General features: G+C 36.4%; 1 protein-coding gene across 4 annotated transcripts in view; it reads right to left on the bottom strand.

Annotated features, from left to right (window-relative positions):
* The window catches only part of PLEKHB2 (pleckstrin homology domain containing B2), a 66,872-nt gene that overhangs the window by 18,036 nt on the left and 28,499 nt on the right, over positions 1-20,337 (bottom strand). For 3 of the 4 annotated variants that reach the window (XM_037850273.1, XM_037850275.1, XM_037850274.1), the window contains exons 4-6: positions 20,208-20,310; positions 6,979-7,018; positions 5,233-5,322 (exon numbers count right to left, since the gene is read on the bottom strand). In XM_037850273.1, coding sequence (XP_037706201.1) covers positions 5,233-5,322; positions 6,979-7,018; positions 20,208-20,310 — 233 coding nt within the window. The remainder of the gene's footprint in view (positions 1-5,232; positions 5,323-6,978; positions 7,019-20,207; positions 20,311-20,337) is intronic. The other variant, XM_037850276.1, reaches the window with a different exon arrangement.

Here is a 20,337-nt window from a genome sequence, read left to right as displayed (position 1 = left end):
GTCAGGGTATGCTGGAGTTCTGTGTATGGGGTTTGTATTGTTTTTGCAACTGTTCCCATAACTTTGAATTTATTTCAAAATACAATTATAAAAAAAAAAAAACAATAGAGAGAATCAACAAAACCGAAAGTTGATTCTTTGTAAAGATCAATAAAATTGACAAACCATTAGCTAGACTGACAAAGTGAAAGAAAGAGAGGACTACAAGAGGACACAATGAACAAGTGTATACCAAGAAATTTGATAACCTATATGAAATGGACAAATTCTTAGAAACACACAAACTACCTACACTGACTGAAGAAGAAACAGAATCTCAACAAACTATTAACAAGAAAAAAGATAGAATCAGTAATCAAAAACCTCCCAACAAAGAAAAGCCTTGGACCACATGACTTCACAGGTGAATCTTAGCAAACATTCCAAGAAGAATTAACATCTATCCTGCTCAAAGCCTTCCAAAAAATGGAAGAGGAGGGAACACTCCCTAACCCATTCTATAAGGCTAACATCACCCTCACATCAAAGACAGATAAAGATACCACAAGAAAAGAAAACTACAAACCAATATCCCCTATGAACACAGATGCAAAAATCCTCAAAAAATATTAGCAAACAGAATCCAACAGCACATCAAAAGAATTATACATCATGTTCAAGCAGAATTCATTGAGGTATGCATGTGTGGGGCAACATAAGAAAATACACTACGTTAACAGAGGAAAGGAAAACAAAACACATGATCATCTTAATTGATTCAGGAAAGGCATTTGACAAAATGCATCACTCTTCCTTATAAAAACACTTAGCACACTAGGAACAGATGGAAACTTCCTCCACATGATAAAAGGCATATATGAAAAACCCACAGTTAACATCTTACTTAATGGTGAAAGACTGAAAGCTTTCCCTCTAAGATCAGAAACAAGACAATGATGCCCACTGTCAGTGCTGTTATTCAACATTGTACTGGAATTTCTAGCTAGAGCAATTAGACAAGAAAAAGAAATAAAAGTCATCCAACTTGGAAATGGAGAGGGAAAACTTTCCATTTGCATATGACATGACCCTATTTACAGAAAATCCTGAAAATTCCACAACGAATCTCCTAGAGCTAATAAATAATTTAGCAAAGTAGTGATGTACAAGATCAACACCCAGCAACAAGTATTGTTTCTATACACAAGCAACGAACAATCAGAAGAAATCAAGAAAAAATTCCACTCACGATAGCAGCTAAAAGTATCAAATATCTAGAAATAAATCTAATGAAGGATGTAAAGGACTTGTAAACAGAAACTACATGACATTGCTGTAAGAAATCAAACAAGACACAACAAAGTAGAAGGACATTCCATGTTCAAAGACTGGAAGACTAAATTTTGTTAAGATGTCAGTTCTACCCAAAGCGATTTACAGATTCAACACAATCCCAATCAAAATTCCAAAAATCTTCTTCGCAGAAATGGAAAATCCAAACATCAAATTCATACGGAGGGGTAAGGGGCCCTGATAGCCAAAGCCATCCTCAAAAAGAACAAAGTTGGATGACCCACACTTCCCAGTCTTAAAACTTATTACAAAGCCATAATAGTCAAAAGAGCATGGTATTTCACTTTGGATGACTGTATGGTATGTGAATGTATCTCAATAAAATTGAATTTTAAAAAAGAGCATGGTACTTGCACAAGGACAAACATATAATCCAATGGAATCAAATTGAGAGTTCAGAAATCAGCCCTCACATTTATGGCCAATTGATTTTGACAAGGCTGTCAAGCCCACTCAGTTGGAAAAGAATACTAAGCCCTATTGTAAATGATGGACTTTAGCTAATAGTATAATTATAAAAATGTTCTTTCCTGAATTTTAGCCAATGTACCACACTAATGCAAGATGTTAATAATATGATGGTATACGGAAACTCTGTATTTTATGCATGATTGCTCTGTTAACCTAAAACTTCTCTAATTAAAACAGAAAGGAAGAAAAAAAAAAGTAAATGAACCATGGGGGGAGGAGGAAATGGGATGTTTTGGATATTCTTTTTATTTCAATTATTACTTTATTTTTTGGAATAATGAAAATGTTCAAAGATTGATTGTGGCGATGAATGCACAACTATATGATGATACTGCGAACTGATTATACACCTTGAATGACTATATGTTATGTGAATATATCTCAATAAAATTGCCTTTAAAAAAATACTTCAATGAGCAATCATAAACACTTAAAATAAATGAAAAACTGAAAAGTCTCTACAAAATAGAGAATCTCAGCAAAGAAATAGAAGAGATAAAGAATAACCAAATGAAAATTCTAGATCTAAAAATACAGTAACTATAAATAACTCAATGAATGGGCTCCAAACAGAATGGACATATGGGAACACTGTATTTTTTATATGATTTTTCTGTAAATCTACAACTTCCCTAATTAAAACAAACAAAATACAGAATGAGATGACAGAGGAAACAATCAGGGAACATGAATTACCCAATTTGAACAACAGAGAAAATAGACCTAAGAAAAACAATGAACAGTCTCTAGAACATGTGGGACTACTAAAAAATCTAAAATTCATGTTGCTGAAATCTCAGAAGGAGAAGAGAAAGCAGGAAAGCAGGTGGGATTGAAAAAACACTCAAGAATTAATGGCTTAAAATTTCCCACATTTAGCAAAAACCATAAACCTATGTGTTCAAACAGATGAGCAAACCGCAAATAGGATAAACCAAAGAAATCTACAAGACACATCATTGGCAAACTTCTGAAAACTAAAGACAAAGAAAGTAGTCAGATAGAACAACACATTACCTGTAAGAGAAAAACAACCTGAATGACAGAAGGTTTCTCATCAGAAACCAGGAAGGCTGGAAGGTAACAGTACAGCATTTATCAAGTGCTGAAAGAAAAGAACTGCCAATCCAGAATTCACATTGAAAATATCTTTCAAAAATGAAGCCAAAATAGAGATGAAGGAAAACTGAGAAGTTGTCACCAGCAGAACTACCCTAAGGAAATGGTTAAAGGAAATTCACTAAACAGAAAGTATGCAGTAAAAGAAGGAATGTTGAAATATCAGGAGATAAGAAAACACATTAAGGGTAGAAATAGGTATAAATAAGTAGATTTTCCTTCTTGTCTAAATAAAGTAGATTTTCCTTCTTGTCTTGGGTTTTAAGATGCCAATTCTCCCCAAATTGATTCACAGTTTAAAGCAATTTCTATCAAAATCCCAGCAAGATTATTTTGTACAGACAAATTTATTCTAATAATTAGGGAAAGACAATAGAAACAGAATAGCTAAAACAGTTCTGAAAAGGAAGAATAAAGTTTAGTGATCCACTCTACCCAATTTCAAGACTTACTGTATAGCTATGCTAATTATGACTACATGGTACTGGTAGAGGATAAACATGATGATCAATATAAAAGAACAGAGAATCCATAAATAACCCTCCCCCCACCCACAAGTATGGTCAACTGATTTCTGACAAAGGGGCAAAAGTAATTCCAAGAAAAAAACAATAGGTTTTTTCACCTAACGGGGGAGCAAATTGGACATCCATGGGGAAAATAAAAGAAGGGAAACCTCACATCTCACCAAAAATAAACTCAAAATGGATCACAGACTTAAATATAAAACCTAAGACTATAAAACTTTTAGAAGAAAATCTTTGGGAACTTGGGTGAGGTGAAGACTTAGACATGACAAAAGTATGCTCCACCAAAGGAAAAACTGATAAATTGGACCACATAAAAATTAAAATCTGTGAAAGGCCCTGTTAAGCAGATAAAAAGAAAAGCTACAGACTGGGAAAAATTATTTGCAAACCACATATTCAAAGGATTTCTATCTAGAACATATATACAAGAACTTTCAAACTCAACATTAAAAATAATAATAATCCATTTAGAAAATAGGCAAAAGACATGAAGAGGCATTTCACTGAAGAGGATGCACAAATAGCAAATAAGTACATGAAAAGATGTTCAAGATCACCAGACTTTGGAAAACATAAATTAAGACCACAATGAGATATTACAACACATCTGTTAGAACAGCTAAAATAAAAAGTAGTAACATCATCAAATATTGGTTAAGATGTGGAGAAACTGGATCTCTCATACACTGCTGGTGGGAGAATAGTAAGAATCACTTTGGAAAGTAGTCTGTCAGTTTTTAAAAAACTAAGCATACACTCACCATACGACCCAGCAACTGCACTTGCACTATTGTACACAGGAGGTTTACTGGTAATAGGAAAACACCAGAAACAACCAAAACGTCCCTCAATAGGTAAACGGCCAACAAACTGTGGTACATCCTACCATGGAATACTTTACTACAAAAAGCTATTGATACATGCAACAACTTGGATGGATCTCAAGGGCATTATGCTGAGTGAATAAAGTCAATCTGAAAAGATCACATAGCCTGGTTCCATTTATATAACACTGTCTAAGTGACAAAATCATAGAGGTGAAGAACAGATTAGTGATTGACAGGCGTTCAGGAAGGGTGGGAGGGTGTGACCATAAAGGCTATAGCAGGGAAAAGGCACTGTGATGGAACAGTTCTATATCCTGATTGAGATGGTGGTTACCCAACTCTACATACGTGATGCAGTGACACAAAACTAGACGTAAACATTGTACCAACATCAAATTCCCAGATTTGATGTTATCTAAGCTGTAACAACTGGAGGAACTGGATGAAGGATGCATGAGACCTCACCATACTATCCTTGTAATTTCCTGTGCATCTATAATTATTTCAAAATTAAAAGATAAAAGAAAAAGAAAGCAGGAGTGCCCCACACAACAGAGACTGCCAAATGGAGCACTGAACAACTGGTGCCTCTAACCAGGGGACACTCCAAGGTATTAAATATAGCATTTTTTCTTGATTATAAAGAGAATTCAGGAAATTCAAAAAGTATAAACTATAAATCATAAAAATCTCATTACCCAATGCAATTATCAACATGATTCATTTTTAAATCTATCTTAAAAACAAAATATGCAGAGCACAAATAATACAAAGCAGGTGCTTTATTTCATGAAAGTAAAAGATGATAAAGAAATAATCAGTTTAAAGAAGAAAAAGGTTTAAAGTACATTTCTAATTTCTCTAATGCTGGCTAAAGATTTTAAAAAAGGTGAGCAGCAGAGAGCCCCCAGTTTCCCTCATTTGGATTCTGTGAGGCTCAGAGCCCTTTTTACCTCAGGGGCTGGAGCGGCATAGGCTGTGTAAGGAGGTGGAGATGATGCCACAGCTGTCTCATCGTACATTACTTCCGATCCAACATAGGCCTACAGGAGAGAGGAGAGAAATTACAAGAGAAGGTGAATTGCCAGAGCAACTATATGCTCAATGACACTATACATGCATCCTTTTTAACTAGCAAATTAAAAATCAAAGGATGTAAGGTTTACAACAAATATTTTAGCTCTCTGAGAGGTAGAGAAAGGCAGTAGGAAAAATCCACTAATACACTGAGGGCCCCACACTACTCTGGTGCCTTTGATTTCAGGAGCAAGGCAGTCCTCACTCAGACCCCAGTAATGATACAACTCTCCCTGCCCAGGAATGCCCACCAGAAGCTCCCACTGTTGCCCACAGCCTGTGACAGGACTGAACTATGTACCAGACACATTCTTAATCTTAATCCACATATCTGAGGGTGTGAACCTATTGTAAATAAGACTTCTTGGAAATTTTTAGTTAAGATGTGGCTCAACTGAATGAGGGTGGGTCTTAGTCCACATTACTGGAGGCCTCATAAAGAGAAGAAACCAAAAGCCAGAAGTTAGAGAAGGCCATACAGGAGCAAGAAGCCAGAAATCAGGGGAAACCAGAAGAGAAAGAAGAGAATATCGCCATGTGATGGTTGGCAGAGATACAAGCCAAGGACCCCAAGGACTGCTGGCAGGCAGCACAAGAACACTACAGCCTTCAGGGAGAAAGCAAGACTCTCCAGTATCTTGATTTGGGACTTCCTTAGCCTCAAAACCATGATCCAATAAATTCTTGTTGTTGAGTAAAAATCAGTTTGTGGTATTTGTGATAGCAGCTCTCGCAAACTAATTTCATACAACCGTCAATAACCCTCTATTCACAAATAAAAACCGTACAATCTGTAATGCAGCAGTCAGGGATATGTTCTACAACAGTCAGGTTTTTGCATTTTAAAAAATTCTCTCATGAAATTACTCTCCAATGGAAAAGGAAACCACAGGGGCTCTTTGAAAGACTCCATATAGAGAACTGCTTGGAATCTTGCCCCTAACTTTATGGATCATTAATGCTAATTCCATCCAGGAAGATGATTTTCATGAAAGAGAAGGATTCTATGTACCTGGAGCTGCAGAGTAGGCCTAGGGAGACGAGCTGACTCGGACTGAAAGGAGTAGGAAATACTGCTGTTTGGATATCATGCTTTTTTATTTTATTTTCCCAAATGTGCGATTCTTTTGTAAGCTCAATCTGCCTCTTTCTTTTCTTCCCACAGGGATAAAGGAGAAAATAAAATTGCTGGCTGTAGAGATAACGTTGCCTTGATTCCTTGACAAACACAAAGACGGCATTACTAGCCTCTACAAATGGGGGTCACTGCCTCAGTGACCTCCTGGGGCAGAAGCGGGACTAGAAACAAATACAAGTCCCAAAAATATTCAATTCACAAGGTTGTGATATTATGCATAAAAAGGACCCTGTGGTCCTTTTGTTTGAGCGTTCATTGCAAACCACAACAGGATTCGAAGTGCTGCAAAGCTTAGTGAGATACAAACATTTTTAGAAAACAACACTGGAACCAGCATGCCTAGACGAGAGCAGCTCCTCCTGCCAATCTATTTGGCAAACCCAGCTTGCCACCATCAGCAAAAGGTGCCCTCCCCAGCTCTGCCCCATTTCCCCTTCCCAACTTCTACTTGCTATATCAAGCATATTACCAACATGCAACTTACTGTGTTTGTCCTGGAATCTTGGAGTGTAAACTTCCAGGCCCTGGAGGAAAGAAAAACAAAAGGGTATTTTATTTTAGGCAATCCACTATCTATCTCAATGATTCTCAAACCTGGGTTGGCATCAGAATTCCTGAGAATACTTGTTAAGAATTGGTCTCAGGCCTAACCACAAGACCTATTCAATCACTTGAGACCTGCACTTGGAATATACATCTATAGTATATATCATACATAATATTTAAAATATAATCTAGAGCCTGGGCCCAGATTGTGGGATTGAGAAAATCTTCTTGACCAAAAGGGGGAAGCGAAATGGTACAAAACAGTTTCATTAGCTGAGAGATTTCAAATGGAGTCAAGAGGTCACTCTGGAGGGCACTCTTATGTACTATACAGATATCCCTTTTAGGTTTTAGTGTACTGGAATAGCTAGAAGGAAATACCTGAAACTGTCGAACTGCAACCCAGTAGCCTTGATCTTGAAGACAACCGTATAACTATGTAGCTTACATGGTGTAACGGTGTGATTATGAAAACCTTGTGGCTCACGCTCCCTAAAACCTTGTGGCTCACACTCCCTTTATCCAGTGTATGGATGATGAGCAGAAAAATCGGAACAAAAACTAAATGAAAAATAGGGTAGGATGGGGGGGGATGGAATGATTTGGGTGTTCTTTTTCACTTTTATTTTTTATTCTTATTTTTATTCTTTCGGGTGTAAGGATAATGTTCAAAAATTGGGGTGATGAATGCGCAACTATACGATGGTACTGTGAACAGTGGATTGTACACCATGGATGACTGTATGGTATGTAAATATATCTCAATATAACTACATTTAACATTTTGTTAAATGACATTTAACAAAAGACATTTAAAAGACAATTTGGAGACAGCCATTTTGAAATACAACCCGGGAGCAAAGGACCATATATACACTCTACACTAAATAGTTTTTACTTTACTTTTTAATAAACATAAATTGTACCATGGCTAACTACAGCCACTCACTTTGCCAGTTTACATCATACACACAGATCTCCTTCATGCTTTATGATGGCTACATAATGTTGCATTATGAGTGGATTTAGATTGTCAGCAACTTTTTGCCATTAAATATAATGCTGCTCACTGAATTGTTTATGTGATTGTAGTTGAAACGGGAAGTTTAGGGTCATGTATGCCACTAGAAGGAAAGCTAGACTCCTGTTATGGATGATGACTGCGACTGATAGCTCAAATATAAGAATGTTCTTCCTTGAACTAGAACAAATGTACGTCACTATCCAAGCAGTTAATAATAAGAGTGGTATATGGGAAAAAATACACCTAATGCAAACTATGGATATGGTTAGCAGTAATATTTTAATATTCTTTCATCAATTGTAACAAAGGTACCATACCAATGCTAAGTATCAAAAAGGACGTGCCGGTTTGAAGCTGTTATGTACCCCAGAAAAGCGCCATGATCTTTTAATCCAATCTTGTGGGGTAGGACCTTTTTGATTAGATTGTTTCCATGGAGATGTTACCTACCCAACTGTGGATGGGACCTTCTGGGGGGACTGTTTCCATGAAGATGTAACCCACCCAATTCCAGGTGAGTCTGATCCTTTCCTAGAGTCCTTTCAAGAGAGCTCACAAAGCGAGCAGAGAGACGAAAATGCCCCAGGATATGCTAAGTCTGGACACACAGAAACTGAAAGAGCCAACCCAATCTGAGGCGCTTGGAGATGCACACAGAAAGACGTTTGGAGATGCTAAGTTAAGAGATGAAGCCCACAGTTGCCCCGGAGAAGCTAACAGAGGACCCCCAGGCACTTAGAGAGAAATGCCCTGGGAGAACAAGCAAGATGCACAGAGGCTGAGAAAGAGCAGCTAAGAGAGACAGAAGTTCAGAGACATTTTGGAGACAGCCATTTTGAAACACAACCCAGGAGTAAAGGACCAGCAGACACCAGTTATGTGCCTTCCCAGATGACAGAGGTGTTCCGATGCCACTGGCCTTTCTTCAGGGAAGGTATCCTGTTGTTGATGCCTTAGTCTGGACACTTTTATGGCCTTAGAACTGTAAATCTGTAACCTCATAAATCTCCTTTATAAAAGCCAACCCATTTCTGGTATTTTGCATAATGCCAGCTTTAGCAAACCAGAATGGTGGGTATAAGGGGTCTCAGGTTTTTCTTTCTGGAGCAATGAAAATGTTCTAAAATGGATTGTGGTGATGAAAGAACAACTTTGTGATAATACTGAGAGCCACTGATTGTATACTTTGGATAGACTGCATGACGTATGAATAAAACTGCTTTAAAAAAAGATATAATTCCCAATATACCATAAAAGTTGACATTCTAAAATAAATGACTGCATGACTCTTTAAAAAAAAAATGCCACTACAAGCATCCTTGTTACCCTTGCACTTACGTAAATATTTCTATAGAACAAATGCCAAAGTGTAAACTGCTAGGTCAAAGGGTATAAATACTATTTATTTTAGTGGGTGCTGCCAAATGGCCCAACAAGAAGATTGGAACATATTATACTACTACTAACTTTCCCCTATATGGTCACAAAAACTAGATACCTGAATCTAAAGTCTTACAAGAGTTTACTAAGTTGACAGGCAAAAAGCTGTCTCTCTCGCCCTTTCTCCCAGCCCCTCATTTTTCTTAATAACTCCAATCCTCTTCTCTTCTCCAATTCCTTTAATTCTTTATCAATGCCTTATTTCTTCTATGTTCTATTTTCATTTTTCTATTATTAAGAAAAGCTTACTTCATTTATTTTCAAATTTCCTGATTCTCTAACGAATGCATTAAGTTGCAAAATTCCCCCCAAATTTTATATGCCATATACCACTATCATTCACTTGCTGAATGGTTTCATATTAGATGATTGTCTCTGATTTGTGTGTTTTAGAAGAGTATTTTTTTAATTTCCAAATGATCAGAATATCTTTTCCTGCTATTTGCTTATATCTAATTTTGCATTATGGTCACAGAATGTAGCCAATGTGCTTTTCACTTTTTGAAACTAATCAGTATGTTCATGATGAGTACATAAACAATTTTTGTATATTCTACCAACATTTACAGAGAATGTTTTTTTGTTGTTGTTGTTGGGTAAAAATTGCTATACCTAGCTAAATTAAGTCTATTAAGTTATTTAACTATTTACAGCTAATCTATTTCCATATGCTGATCTAATTTGGAAAGATGGCACTATGTCTCTATGAATCCTATAATAATGTAGGCACGTAACAGTTTTTGGCTGTTAAACTTTGTTTTTAATTATACTTTTGTCAATATAAAATATGCTCTTCTAGTTAATGTTCTTTACATTCTATTTTGTCTGATATATATTATACCATAACCTATGATTTGTCTTATTACATTATTCTACATCTGTCACTGTTTTATTTTCCCAGTGAATGAGTTGGCAATAAAAAGATGTACGTCCATTATTTTTAAAAATTAGGCAGTAACAAAAATAAGAAAACAAGGAAATCTCATCTCAGTTAATCTACATCAATGAGTACATTTGTCCAGAACAGCTCATGAATACCACACTCCACGCCTTTCATGTTTTAGAACATCTGCCTATTGCCTTTTAAAAACCTTAAAATTTAGAGGAGTTAAATTTTCTTCCGCATAAACTATGTAAAAAATGCTTGATTACACCTCCTGACACTGACTTTATCCTTGAGAGGACTGAGCTAGCCTAGTTTATCCCTGCTGTGAGCAATCTGTATTTTCCACCTGGATATCTGAAGAATTCTCGTTAGTTTTCAATAATCAGCGTTATCTTAATGATATCTGTGTATCTGCATCAGGTGTTCTGTTTTATAGTGTACCCCCCCCATTTTTAAGACAGCTTTATTGAGGAATAACTGTATATATATGAAGTGTAACATTTGATAAGTTTTGACCTATGTTATGTGTGAAATTATCACCACAATCAGTATAATGAACACACTCATCACCCCTAAATTTCCCAATGCCCCTTTATAATCTTTCTCCTCCACCCTTTCAGTTCAAACTCCCAACTAGGCAATCACTGATCTGCTTTCTATACTACAGATTATTTTGTATTTCCTAAACTTTATATGGATGGAATCAAGTTTTGACTGGCTTCTTTCACACAGCCAAATTTTTCTAAGACTCATACATGTTGTTGCATGTATCAATAGTTCATTCCTTTCTATTGCTGAGTTGTATTCCATCATACCGCAATTTGCTCACCTAACCACTGAAGGACATTTGGGTTGTTTCCAGTTTGGGGCTACAGAAGAAGCTGCCAGGAACCGTCATAAACTAGCTTTGTAGACTCTGTTTTCTCTGAGGCAAATAAATAGAGGAGTGGAATATCTGGAACACAGGGTAGGTGTGTACAGCTTTTTAAAAAACTGCCAAACTATTTTCCAAAGTCATTGTACCAGTTTGCATTCCCACCAGTGGATGAGAGTTCCAGTTGCTTCCATCTTCACCAAAACTTGGTATGGTCTGTCTTAATTTTAGCCAATCTAATATTTGTGTAGGGGTTTAATCTGTATAACCTAATGGTGTTGGGCATCTTTTCGTGGGCTTACTTGCCATCTTTACACACTATCTGATAAAAAAGTGTTCAAATCTTTTACCCATTTCTCAAAATGGGTTTTTAGTTTTCTTATTAATGAGTTTTGGGAGTTCATTATATATGAATATAAGTACTTTGCCAATATTTTCTCCCTAGTCTGTGGTTTGTCTTTTTGTTCTCTTAAAAGGGGCTTCTGAAGAAAAGATTTAGGGGTAGGGTGTGAGAGTTATTATTTTTAACTCAATTTGGAAATAATTACAGATTCACAGGAAGTTGCAAAGATAGTATAGAGAGGTCCTGCATATCCTGCACCCAATTTCCTCCGTTTTGGTTACATCTTACATAACTACTACACAATATTAAAACCAGAAAACTGACAATGGAATAAGGTGTTAAGTATAGTTCTGTCATTTTACCACATGTATAGATTAGTGTAACCACCACTGCAATTAAGATACAGAACTGTTCCATCACCACAAAGATCTCCCTTGAGCTACCCCTTTAGTCACACCCATACTGCTCAGCCCACCATCCCTAAGCCCTGGCAACCTCTGTCATTTCAAGAACATACATGTAAATGGATTCATACAATTTGTGTCCTTTTGGGAGTGCTGGAGTACAAAAGATTTTCAATTTTTATGAAGCCCACTTTAACAATTTTTCCTCGTGGATGGGGCCTTTGATGCCACATGCAATAAAACTTTGCCATCCTCAAGGTCACAATGATTTTCTTCTATGTTTTATTCAGGATTTTCTACAGCTTTATACTTAATATTTAGGTCTAACATCCATTTTAAATTAATTTTTGTATATGGTGCCTCATTTGGATCAAAGTTGATTTTTTTTTTTTGTCATATATCCAATCGTTCCAGCACCATTTGTTGAAAAGTCATTGAACTATCTTTGTAATTGTCAAAAATCAGTTATCCATAAATGTATGGTCCTATTTCTGGACTCTTTATTCTGTTCCATTGACGTATTTATCTATCTTGACCCCAAAACAACATACTTGGATAGCGGTAGCTTTATAGTAAGTCTTGAATCCAAGCAGTGTTAGTCTTCCAACATTCTTCTTTTTCAAAGTTGTTTAGGCCATTCTAAGTCTTTTTCGTTTCCCAATTTATGGAAATTAATTAACCAATTTATCAGGTTCTCCAAAAAGCCTGCCAGAATTTTGATGGGAAAACTGATATCTTAATATTGCATCTTCCAACCCATGATCAAGGACCCTCCCTCCATTTATGTAGGGCTTCATTAATATTTCTCAGGAATGACGTACAGGTTTCACCATACAGCTCTTGCTGTCTTTTGTCTGATTTATCCTTTAGTATTTCATATTTTCTGATACTATTAGCAATGGTACATTTTTAAGCATCAATTAAAAACTGTTATTAGTATATAAAAATACTTTATTATTTTAATATTGATCTTGTGTCTTGCAACCTTGCTCAACTTATTCTTTCTAGTAGCTATTTTTGTCGATTTCACTGGATTTTGTATATTGTCCATCTTGTCATCTGTAAACAAAAACAGTTTTACTTATTCCTTTACAATTTGGACTCCTTTATTTCTTTTTCTTGCCTTATTGATAATTGCTAAATTATCCAGTACAATGTTGAACAGAAAAATGCTGGTGAGAGCAGACATATTTTTCTTGTTCCTCTAAGTATAATGATTGCTGTAAGGTTTTCATGGCTATTTGGTAAAATATTCTATGCTGTATGGTTTTCAACTGTCAGGCTGAAATTCCCTTCTATCCCTTGTTTTCCAAGTTTTTAATCAGAAATGGATGCTGGATTTTGTCAAATTCTCTGAGTCTACTGAGATAATCATAGTTTTTTCTTTTTAATTTATAGTGAATTGCACTGATTTTTCCCTCCTTTCCTGGGAAAAAAATCCCACTGGGTCATGACGTATTAAGACGTTTGTGTCTTTCAAAGAATTTGTACTTTGCATCTAAGTTACTGAATTTATTGGTAGAGGTTGTTCATAACATACCCTTATCCTTGTAATAGTTGGATTTGATTTGTTACACTTTTGTGTAGAAATTCTGCAACCATTGTTGGTCTGTGGTTTTATTTTAATGCCTTTGCTTAGCTTTGGTATCAGGGTAATGTTAGCCTCATAGAATGAGTTTAGAAGTGCTCCCTCCTCTTCACTTTCTTGGAAGATTTTTAAGGAGAATAGGTATTATTTCTTCCTTAAGGTTTGGCAGAATTTGCCAGTGAAGCCACCTGGTCCTGGGATTTTCTTTCAGGGAAAGTTTTTAACTACCAATTTAATTGCCTTAATAGATATTGGACCATTTGGGTATTTTATTTCTCCTTGAGTGAGCTTGACACGTATGTCTTTCAAGGAATTTGTCCTTTGCATCTAATGGCTGAATTTATAGATAGACAGTTGTTCATAACACACCCTATCCTTTTAATATCTGTAGAATCTCTAGTGATGTTACCTCTCCTATTCTGATATTGGTAATTTGCCTGTTAAACCTGGCTAAAGATTTACCAATTTTATTGATCTTCTCTAAGAACAAGTTTTTTATTTCATTAATTTTCTTTATTGTTTTTCTGTTTTCTATTTCACTGACTTCCACTATGATTTTATTATTTGCTTTCTACTGCTTACTTGGGTTTACTTTGCTCTTCTTATTCTTTCTTAAGGGGGAAACTGATATTGTTGAGGCCTTTTCTTTACTAATACAGGCATCTGTGATATACACTTCCTTCTAAGTACTCCTGTATTAACTACACCCACAAATTTCGATATGCTGTGTTTTCAATTCTCATTCAGTTCAAGATGCTTTCTAATTTTCCTTCTTAATTTTCTCTCATTCATGGATTCAAGGATATTAATTTTTTTTTTCAAATATCTGGGGGATTTTCAAGATATCTTTCTGTTATTGATTTCTAATGAAAATGTTTTATCTTGATAAATGCTCCACATGAACTTGAAAACAACATGCATTCTACCATCCCAGGGTACAGCATTCCATAAATGTTAGTTAGGTGAGGTTGGCTGATAGTGCTTCAAGTCTTCTATACATTCTTGCTGAATTTCTATTCACTTGTTCTGTAAATTACTCAAAGGCAGGTACTGAACTCTCTGACTATAATCATGGATCTGTCTATTTTTCCTTACAATTAGAGTTGTTTTTGGCTTCAGGTATTTTGAAGCTTGGTTATTAGGTACATAATTAGGTACAATTGGTAGGATCTCTTGATGAGTTGACACCTTTATCATTACAAAAGACCTTCATTATCCCAGATAATTTTCTTTGCTCTGAAATCTACTCATTCTCATTTTAATATAGCCACTTCAGCTTCCATTTGACTAGCGACAGCCTGGTTTATTTCTTCCATTCTTTTATTTTTAACCTATTTGTATTTTTTTTGTGTGCAGTATATAGTTGAGTTTTGCTTTTTTTTTTTAATCTGCCTTGCTTTTCTTTTTTAATCCAATCTGACTACCTCTGTCACTTGATTGGGATTATTAGACCATTTAAATTTAATGTGATAAATGATAAAGTCAGATTTAAGTCTATCACCTTAATAGTTTCCCATTTGACCCACTGTGCCAGTTCGGATGTATTATGTATGTCCCCCAAAACTCCATGTTCTTTAATGCAATCTTATGGGGGCAGATGTATTAGTGTTGATTAGGCTGGAATCTTTGGATTGGGTTGTTTATATGGAAATGCGACCCACCCAACTGTGGGTAATACCTTTGACTGGGTTATTTCCATGGAGGTGCGGCCCCGCCCATTTAGCGTTGGTCTTGATTGCTTACTGGAGTACTTAAAAAGAGCCACACAGGTCCAGACAGTGCTACAGCTTAGAGACACATTTTGAAGAACACCATTTTGAAACACAACCTAGGAGCAAGCAGACGTCAGCCATGTGCCTTCCCAGCTAGCAGAGGTTTTCCAGACACCATTGGTGTTCTCCAGTGAAGGTACCCTACTGTTGATGCCTTTGTATATTTGCATGGCCATAAGACTGTAACTTTGTAACCAAATAAATCCCATTTATAAAAGCCAATCCAGTTCTGGTATTTTGCATAACAGCAGCATTAGGAAACCAGAACACCCATCTATTCTTTGTTCTCCTTTTCCATCTTATTAACTGAGTACTTTTTATGATTATATTGTATCTTCTTCGTTGGTCTATTACCTATATATCTGTTTCATTACTTTAGTGGCTGGTTTAGGTTTTATAATATACATCTTTATTTATCACAATCTACCCTGACATATTGTATAAGAACCCTTATTAATAGTATATGTTGTTGCAGGACAGTACCTCTACTGAGGAATCTGAAAATGAAAACACTGACTCTTTTCCTCTGTGTAAGGATCAGGCAGCTGTGGAGCCTTGCTGCTCTCACATACCACCTGATGCCTTCTGTTCTGATCGTGAAGAACCAGTCATTCCTTCTGATTTAGAAGCCTATTTAACAGAACTTTTGCCCCAAAACACCCTAGTACAATTTCCAAGTAATAGAAAATGGAAAGGCCTTACTGGGCCTTAATAACTGGGACAGATGATTCATATCCTTCAAGAGAGGCTAAACAGGCCCAAGCAGAAAAGGAGGGAGTGAAAGGCATGATGTAATGGCTAAACTAATGATAGAATGAAATAAAACTAAACTAAGTTCGTTATAAGTAAAAGCAATCTCTAAGTTTTAGTTTTTATAAAAGTAAAGGCGTATTATATTACTCTTACAGAAGTCATAGCTTAATTAGTAGAAATATTTTCAGTAAAGCTTAGCATACATTCAAGGTTAAGTTTGTATCTCTAATAATGCTGTGAATACCCTCCTTTGTTTTTGACTCACCCATAGTTCACCACCTGTGAGTCACCATTTGCAGTTCACCAACCATGGTTCAAACATAAAAATAGAGTATGACTTAGTTGAATGTACCCTGAATCAAAGGCTCTATAAATACTCTGTAACTTAGACTGGAGGGGGCTCTCTGATCTCATATTTAGCTAGTCTGAAGGAGGCAGGAGTTCCCAGGTTTGGTAATGTATCAATTTATTTTTACTTTGTAAACTTGTTCTTTTAACCCTATGTGCTCCTTTAGTATATATGTATTGAATTTGAATTCTTGTGTTGAGTGTTCTTTAAACTATTATCTGTCCCTATATTCTTATTTGAATGGGAGGTTAACTGAAGCCCAAACTGACTGAATCACAACCTGATAAGGTTCAGGCCTTTTCTAATGGAGATCACAGGTCTGAGGTATAGAGACGAACGAATGACATCTACTTTTCCTCTCCTGATCTTTGTTATTGTTGTTATACACCTTTCTTTCACATGTAATAAATACATATTGCACTGTTACTGTTTTTGTTTCAACATTCAATTAACTTTTAATTAGATTTAAATAATAAGCTTATCTTATATGACTCATATAGTTACCACTTTTGATGCTCTTCGTACCTTTGTGTAGATCCGTATTTTCACCTGGCATCATTTTCCTTCTGCCTGAAAGACTTCCTTTAAAATTTCTTGCAGTGCAGGTCTGCTGGTGATGAATTCTTTCAGCTTTTTTATGTGGCCAGGAAAGCATTCTTGGAAAAATCTGTTTGTGATCCTTGGGTTTTATTTTCCTCCAGGATAGGAAATTTTCCCAAAGCTGGCCATTTCTTTTTCTCTTTTCTTCCTCTATGATTGTTTGCATAGTTGCCAAGCTATTTCTCTGCCTTCTGCTGGTGCTTAAAATTGGAAGTGGTATCCAAAACTTCTATTTGTTCTGATATGGTAAGAGTTATTTCTCCTTGACACCCTTCTTACCTTACCAAGCATCCTTATCTCCCCATCCCACTGCAAGAGTTTGAGAACTAAGTGTTATCCTCAATCACTTTTCTGTGATCCGAGGGCACAGTGGTGGGAGAGGAGGAAATTTCTTCTGTGACTGGGTGAGTCCTTTCAAAAAAATCTGGGTTCTATACTCTCTTCTGGGCATATTCCTTTGGATATGTGAGTCCTTATGCTAGGGCTCACTTCACTAATCAGAGAATTATTCTACTCCTGTGAGCTTTAAAGCCTCCCAGTGCCCTGGAATGACAAGTCCTGGGGGAACCTTCCCATTCTCTGCAGAGGTACCAAGGGTAACCTATTCTCAAGGGTTTTTCCTTGGCTATCCCAAAAAGGATCTTACTCCTTAATCAGCGTCTCTCAAGACTGCAGGGATTTTCCAAAATTTGCAATATTTAATTAATTCACTTTGTTACTGCTTCTGGGAGTTGGGATGAGATTAAGAACAGTGATATACCTCAGCAGAATATTTTATTTCCTTTTTTGGCTTTCACTTTTTATAGTTTGTATCTGAGCTTACACCTTATTTAGTTGTTGCTGCTGAAAAGTTTTCCTCTTCATTTCACAAGTAGATATAGATGATCCTGTTTCATTTCACCATCATTACTGAAAGATCTCCTACTCTATCTCTTTTTTTTTTACCTTTCTGAGTCATTTTACTTCAGATATGTCTCTTATTAACAGAATATTCAGCTGGTTGTATGTTTTGCCCAATCTCAGAGCTTACTCTCTTCATAGGGAATTTAACCAATTAGCATTTATTTATATCATAGATATGGTTGGTCCAAGTGCTGCCAGTTCATTTCCAATCATGCTTTTACCATGTTTTCCTGCTGTTTCTTTTCTTTTCATGCCTTTCTCAAGGAATGTTTTCTATTTCTTTTTATTCTTTCAGTTTTAAAGTATAATCCTCTACTTCTATCCTCCCTAATTTGCATCCTTCAAATGAGAAACATATATAAGCCTCTGTTTTCCCATCCAAGTAAAAAAGTAAGTCAGCCTCCTCCAACACACCTGCTCTCCTAGGTCAAACAAAGCAAGGCCTTCAGCATACTCTTACCTCCTCCCCATCTATGACCAAATCCCTTGGTTTGTTAAAATACTCTAAAATCTTAGTTCTGTGTATTTTTTTCCACCATTACCTAAAAGAACATTTTGTATCTGTGACATCTCAACTCCCAGTAGAGCAGGGTAAAGACAGAGGTCCCTGGAGACAAAGGTTCGAATCCTGAATCTACTGCTAGCTCTAAAACCTTTAGAAGCATGGTAGGCAAAATAACGACCCACACTCCCCCTCAAAGGTATCCAGGTCTTACTTAATTCCTGGAACCTGTGATATATTACCTTACATGGCAAAAGAGACGCTGCAGTTGTAATAAAGGTTAAGGACACTGAGATGGGGAACATATCTTGGATCATCTGATCATGTGACTTCTTAAAAAGGAACCCTTTCCCAGATACAGAGAACCAGAGAGATGGCAGCATGAGTAGGTCTCAGCCCACCACTGCTGGTTTTGAAGATGGGGGAAGAGGCCACAGCCAAGGAATGCAGGAGACCTCCAAAAGCTCGATAAGGCAAAGAAATGGATTCTCCCCTAGAGCCTCCAGAAAAGAAGCCAGCCCAACGCTTGATCTTAGCCCAGTGAGACCCATGTTGGACTCCTGGCCTACAGAATTGTCACACAATAAACCTGTATTGTTTTAAGCCACCAAGCTTGTGGTAATTTGTCACAGGAGCAACAGAAAACTAACACAGGAAATTACTTAACCTCTCTATGCATCGATTTCTTAAAACAATAGGGACAACAACAGTACCCACCTTGTAAAATAAATAACATATGTAAAGCAGCTAGCTCAGTGCCTGGTGCAATGCAAGTGCTCAATAAATGTTAGCTAATGTTAAATAGTAATAATATAGAATACTTTATTAAAGTAAAGTAGCAAACTGGCTTGTCGCGAGCATTTCTGCGTTGGTCTTTAGGCAAAGCCACATCTCTTACAGAACGCACCATTTAAGATCCTTTGATATGAATCAGAAGAATATTAAAAAGAAGCTGTATCTGGAATTTAAAATAAACTTTAGAGTTTTGTATGGAATAAATGTTTACGCAGAAGATGAGCCTGTATGTGAAATGTGGGGCAGGTACCTGACAAAACAGTCTGCAGGATTCTGTGAAAATGTCAAGTAGCTATAAATCTTTTAATAATCTCTGCTAGTGAATTCTCATGACTTCAGAGTTAATCCATGGTAGTGGTACAAAGTGGGCAGAAAAAAACCCACTCTTCTTCCTAGATTTCATTTTAACCAGTGCTTTCAGGAGTCTAAATACCAATGTTTAAAGTTGGTATTTAGAATCTTGCATTTCCCCATCCCTTAAGAAGAGAGTAAGAAACCCAATAGAAAGGAAAAGGCTGCACAACACAGACCTCAGTGCTCTTCAGTAAAGCATTAACTGTGAAATGAAAGGGCCTTTTAAACAAAAGTTTACACAAAAAGAACACAATTTAAGAAAATGTTCAACTATGCAATCGCACAATCTACATCTAAAGAAGTGAAAAAGAGAGCACAAGGTGACTATATATGACTACCTTCTGCCATTCACTTTATCCTGGGATCCTGCCCAGGCAGCCCTGGAGAGGCAGAAACTAGAATGAAGGCTATTACAGATGGAAAAGACCCTTTTCATTTCCCTCATCCATTCTCTCTGAGTCACTTTTTCTGCTGCCAGAAGGAAAACTCCACTCCCATTTTTTTCCCTTCCTGAAAAAGGAAATCTAACTGGAAATTAAAACAGAAAATCTTTTTTAACACATAAGAAACCAAAACTTACAAACAATCATCTGTGCTTTCTGCACAAAGACTGACAGTTTTCCCATCTCGGCAAACAATCTGCAGCATACAGTCTTTTGGCTTTCCATCTGGAGGCTGGATATCTATGAAAAATAAGTAGAATAAAGGAA

This window comes from Choloepus didactylus, chromosome 9 (assembly GCF_015220235.1).
Source record: "Choloepus didactylus isolate mChoDid1 chromosome 9, mChoDid1.pri, whole genome shotgun sequence".
Taxonomy (NCBI): Eukaryota; Metazoa; Chordata; class Mammalia; order Pilosa; family Megalonychidae; genus Choloepus; species Choloepus didactylus.
This window is presented reverse-complemented; position numbering and strand designations above follow the sequence as displayed.